The 5,270-nt window shown below is 31.3% G+C and overlaps 1 protein-coding gene across 1 annotated transcript; it reads right to left on the bottom strand.

The window, feature by feature from the left end:
- Positions 1–718: 718 nt before the first annotated feature.
- Positions 719–5,034, bottom strand: LOC110729978 (WAT1-related protein At2g37460-like). Its single transcript, XM_021909765.1, has 7 exons — positions 4,639–5,034; positions 4,303–4,365; positions 4,071–4,187; positions 3,098–3,338; positions 2,779–2,940; positions 1,952–2,103; positions 719–1,140 (listed from the first exon to the last, which is right to left on the bottom strand). The coding sequence occupies exons 1-7, from the start codon at positions 4,920–4,922 to the stop codon at positions 930–932; spliced, it is 1,230 nt and encodes a 409-aa protein (XP_021765457.1). The 5' UTR covers positions 4,923–5,034; the 3' UTR covers positions 719–929.
- Positions 5,035–5,270: the final 236 nt, after the last annotated feature.

Below are 5,270 nucleotides of genomic sequence, written 5' to 3'. Positions count from 1 at the left end.
AAACAAATTCTTACCTCGAAGTTGCTTCAATGGAGGTGAGAAAGCTCGAACCCGCTTCAATGGAGAATTAATAGTACGCGTAATGGAGGAGTGATATGGACAAAGCTCAGAATGCGCTTCAATGGAGAACTACGAGCACAGGTAATGGAGGAGAGATATGGAGAAAGGCGAAACTTCAGAGGTGGTCGAAGCTAAGAGAAGGGCGAAAACGAGAGGGAGGGAAAACTGAAAATGAAAAGCAGAGGGAAAGAACGAAAGAAAGAAAACTGAAAATGAAAAGCCGATTTTTTTTAAGTTTTGCACCGGTTTGAACCAGTGTTAAAACACTGTTTTCGCACCGGTATGGTTTGAACCGGTGCGAAATCCCTTTCTCCCTTTTTTTTTGATTTTTTTTTTATTTTTTTTAATCGCACCGGTTTAATAAGAAACAGTGCGAAAAGTATTTTTCCCAATCCAACCCATTTCTTTTACCACCGGTTTTCAAGAACCGATACGAAAAGTGCGGTGTCTATTTCATTTTTTCTACTAGTAGTATAACTTTAGTATGGTAATTATATTTAGATTGTAGCAGCTAGGGTAGCAAAAAATTAAAAGCCCTTAACCCAACCTTATACAAGAATTATTTTTATTATATATATGCACATCAAGTGAATGATTTTTGAAACTAAAGAGAATCTAGTTGCATCATGAGAAATTTGATCTTTAATTAATACAAGGGTTAGGAATTGAAATTAGATATTTCATTATCAGTTAATATACTCGACTAAAACATACATATAATATTTGAAAAATAAGCTAGTGATCGAGTTTTACGTACATATGGTTGCATTGATGTATTAAAAATCGAAATTGTTCCGATCCCTCGCTCTTCATCAGTAATAATTATCAGAAATAATGGGTTATTGATAATTAGTCCAAATGAATCAAAGCTATACATGAATATGATCTTGATTAATATGCAAGCAGTGAGAATTATTGTCGACATATTCTACTTGACCTTGTAATTGTATTTGTGTGCCAATTTTTTGGTCGGTTGTTTTATCTTCATCAAGTGGAGGAGTGTGAGTGTCATAATCATCCTTGCCTTTTCCCCAAATAACCATGTACAAGCCTACTACAATTACAATGGCACCAAATACCCTGCAAAATTAAATTTAATTAATTAGTCTCTTTGACGCATCTACCACACCCCACATTGTCAATTCAAGTCACACAAGTCACATTGCAAAAATTAAAGTAAATTATTCTTTTCTCACATTTTTTGTTTTTTTTGTTTTTTTTTGTAATATTAGTTCAACAAAAGAAATGGCTTATATATGGACAAGAATTAAGAACACTCCCAAGTCCCTCTCTTTTCCCTTCCCCCCCCCCCCCCCCCCCCCCCAACCCAAACATAAATGGTCCACATAAAAATGAAATACTACGTATACAAGGTTTTTTTCCTTTCCTATTCCGTTTTTTTTTTTTTTAAATAATTTCTCTTCTCATTTCATGGTTCCTATATTATTAATTTCTTATCCTAAGGCTTCTAAGATTTTGTATACCTACCTTGTTATATATTGTATAATTTATATACATCTATTTCTATTTGATCTTAACACTTATTCATAACACAAATAAGTATTAAGAAAGTGAATCAATGAGTGGGTTGGTTAAGAGATAGTGAATGGAAAGGTGAAAATATTGTGGGGTGCACGGTGTACTAATGTAAAAAGAAGCTGATTAGGCCAGAATTGGAATAAAATGAAAGTATCAAGAAGTTTTAAAAACAAAATAATGTAAAAGTGATAAACTATCAATATACTAGTATAAGAAAACGGATTTCATATATAGTATATATTATAGGTGTTTCATAATAATTAACACAATTTGACTTTTTCACTTTTAGTTTTTACTATAGTCTTTAGTGACATATTAAAAACAAAATGTTATTATATCTTTAAGAAATTACCTTCCAAGATACATCTTTTCCGCCATTAAGAAGGTGCTCAAAATTGCAACAATGACCATGCCCAAAGGACTGAAAGCCGTGACGAAGACAGGGCCTCTTTCTTTCATTACAACTCCCTGAATAAAATATAATAATCCCGAACAAAATATACCCTACAATCACAACAACGTGTACATATATCGTAAGTTAGTTTCTCTTGTTAATTGCTCACATTTTTATTGCTTCTTCAACTAATTATAAAAATAATTGTTAGCCAAATGTGACTATATTATATTGCTTGTATAAATAGTATCGATCTTATTATGTGAAATACGGTTTTTACTTCATGGCAAAGCATGGTCAAATTTATATTTTGTAAAAAAAAAAAAAAAAAAAAAAAAAAAAAAATTATGATAAAGTAAACAAACAACATCAAAATGATGAAAAGATTATTATCACATAATTAACATGGTGTGACCATTTCAAATATAAGGCAATAATAATTAACTAAGTAATAAGAAACTTTTCATTATGTGTCAACATATTATTCATGTGACTAAATCATATACTTTCGTATGGAGTACAACTTTTGTTATATATATAAAAGAAAACTATATTCACATTAACTTGTTTGTTTAGTTCATTCAGTTTTCATTTTAGAAGTTTGGAAGCGTATGTATTTCTTTTAATGAATCATAATACTAGTTTTGATTTTTTTTTTTATTTATTTATTTTTTTTCCATGTAAATTAGTTATTTTAACAAAAAAATCAGTTCAATCACAGTTTATTATGTAAGAATAAGTTCAATTAATGTAACTTTATTTTAAAATTTAGAGGGACAACATACACTATAAACTGCAGCTAATAAATTGGCATCCCATCCAATTGCCCATACATGGGATCTTCCCTTCTCCATAACAAGGGCAACCGCGGTACCTTCCAATGTGCCCAACAAACATATCCATGCTGTAAGAGATAACTCGACGGGATATGTATTTAAAGTTATAGCCTACATTATAACAAACAAACAAATAAATAAATAAATTTATGAATAAAAAAAGGAATTGTGACTTTATAATTAATTAGTTAGGAATGGGTTATAAAGTAGAAAGTATTGAATTATTGTAGTAGAAAATCCAATCATATACATCACCAATTATACATACCTGAAGAATGACAAAAGCAGCCCAACTAAAGCAACCAATAGTGATCATAATGGAACCTTTAATGGCGTCATGAACACTAATATCTAGTGGTTTTGCACCATGATCAGTTACGCTATTTTTTGACAAAAATGTAAGAGCTGGTCCTTTTACTAGTGTCATCATCATCGCACCACCAACGGTCGCCACCGTTCCTACTATCTTTGCTTGACTACGGAGGCTTCTACAATTCACCACTTCAAGTCTGTCCACAATAATAGTAGATAATAGAAAAGGTTACAAACATCCTTAGACACAAGGGGGATCTTCATTAAGGACACTTATCATAATCGAGTATGATCATAGGCGGAGCCAGCTAAGGACCTGGTAGAGGACGTGCCCTACCAAGCTACCACACGAAAAAATAAAATTGCATTAATTATAACCAAGATAACTAATAGTCTAGTGGTTAGAACCTTGATTTTTCCATAAAAGGTCACGGGTTTAATTTTCTTGCCTAACATTCAATTTTTGATTTTTTTTCCTAGTTTGGTTGTAATTTTTTTAATTTCACACTCGAATTATAACTGATATTTTGGATTGCTATTTGATACAAATATGTGTTTAGTGATTTAAAACTCATAAGAAGATGATTTTTTATTAAATGGGTCATTACTTAAAGTCTTGAATAAGCCGGGGTAACATTTGATGGATTTTGGAATACTACTTAAAATAAATTTGAATCTTGATATTAAGAACATTCTTTCACAATTGCTATGCAGTACGTAGTTATGTCTGGTTTTTTTTTTTATATAATTGTAAAGATTAAGAAGACAAATCTTAAGGGCTTGATAAGAGAATTTCTAGACGGTACGGTGTCCTACCATTGTTTAAATCCTGGCTCCGCCACTGAATATGATAGTCAGACATACTCGACACTTAATATAATTCATATATAGTAAGCCCTTAAGCTAGCTATTAAGATTTTTTTTCATACCTCATAATCCATGCCATTAGAAATGTTATTGCAGGGAGAATGTTACCCATCGTTGCTGCAAAAGTCGCAGACGTGTACTTCATACCCATGTAATACAGGTTTTGGTCAATAACAGGCCTAACAATGTAAAGTTTCATTTCAAAAATTCAATAATTAAGTATACATAATATAATATAAAATTTGAATATTTTTTAACTAAATAAAATAAATCATTTCATGAAAGAAATATTACTCAAGTAGACTTAGAAGCAATAACTTGATGAAAATTGATACGGTCATCTTCGGCCTTACTTTCCTGCACAAAGTTCATTAGTTTGTTAGTAAACTAATAGAACACTCCTCCATATATGCATGCTACCAAAAACTCCAAATCAATTACACTTATTTTATGCAAAGTTACACTTAGTATTGTATAATTTTATTTTATTTTCGTAATAACTCTCAATTTTATCTTAGATTAATGCACACAAGATAAAAACATGTTTGTTTTTTCTTTCAATATCATGATTATAATTTCTTAATTACTCATGCTAAGCGAGTTGAAGATGAAGGAAATCGATATAATTACTTGTCTAACACAAGAGCAAACGGAGCGATAATAATAGTAGCAACGGCATGGCGATAGACAACAAGAACATAGTTGCTCATTCCACGGTTGAGTGCAACCTTTGAGAGAATATCCATTCCTGCAAGCCCAATTTGGAGAAGTGTAACTGCCAGAAATGGCTTTGCTCTAATGTATAAGCTGCGAGTAGACTCCATTTTCTTTATTTTTTGTAGCTTATTACCAAGTAATACACTTATGCCACAACTTACTATATATAGTGGAAATTTTTTCATTTTTTGTAACATCTTTGTTACGTTGTTATATTAATAATAATTCCTCCTCTATCCACAAATAATCTAATATTCTTCTTAATTGTTAGATTTGGACACGTATAAAATAACGAATGAGTAGAGTATGTAGGCTAAAAACATGAGAGAGAAAATTATTGTGGAGGCCAGGGTCCGCATACATCACATGGGTTGAGTGTAAGGATTTTAAAAGTTTTTCTTTATAGACATTGTAAAATGAAATACAAAATGATTATTCATGGACACAAAAAATACAAAATGTGCTTTATGTAGTACTCTATTGCTTATTGATTGCTCTACTCCACCCCTACCTCAACCCCATTCATCACCAATAAGTCAAATTGC

Source organism: Chenopodium quinoa, unplaced genomic scaffold, assembly GCF_001683475.1.
Source record: "Chenopodium quinoa cultivar QQ74 unplaced genomic scaffold, ASM168347v1, whole genome shotgun sequence".
Lineage (NCBI taxonomy): Eukaryota > Viridiplantae > Streptophyta > Magnoliopsida > Caryophyllales > Amaranthaceae > Chenopodium > Chenopodium quinoa.
The sequence above is the reverse complement of the archived record's forward strand: the minus strand, read 5'-3'. Positions and strand labels throughout refer to the sequence as shown.

Coding starts and splice junctions, on each gene's coding strand:
- LOC110729978 (XM_021909765.1), bottom strand. CDS start 4,922: ATGTTACAAAAAATGAAAAAATTTCCACTATATATAGTAAGTTGTGGC. Junction 4,188..4,302: donor TTGCTTCTAAGTCTACTTGA/GTAATATTTCTT, acceptor TTACATTGTTAG/GCCTGTTATTGACCAAAACC. Junction 1,141..1,951: donor GAAAAGATGTATCTTGGAAG/GTAATTTCTTAA, acceptor TTAATTTTGCAG/GGTATTTGGTGCCATTGTAA.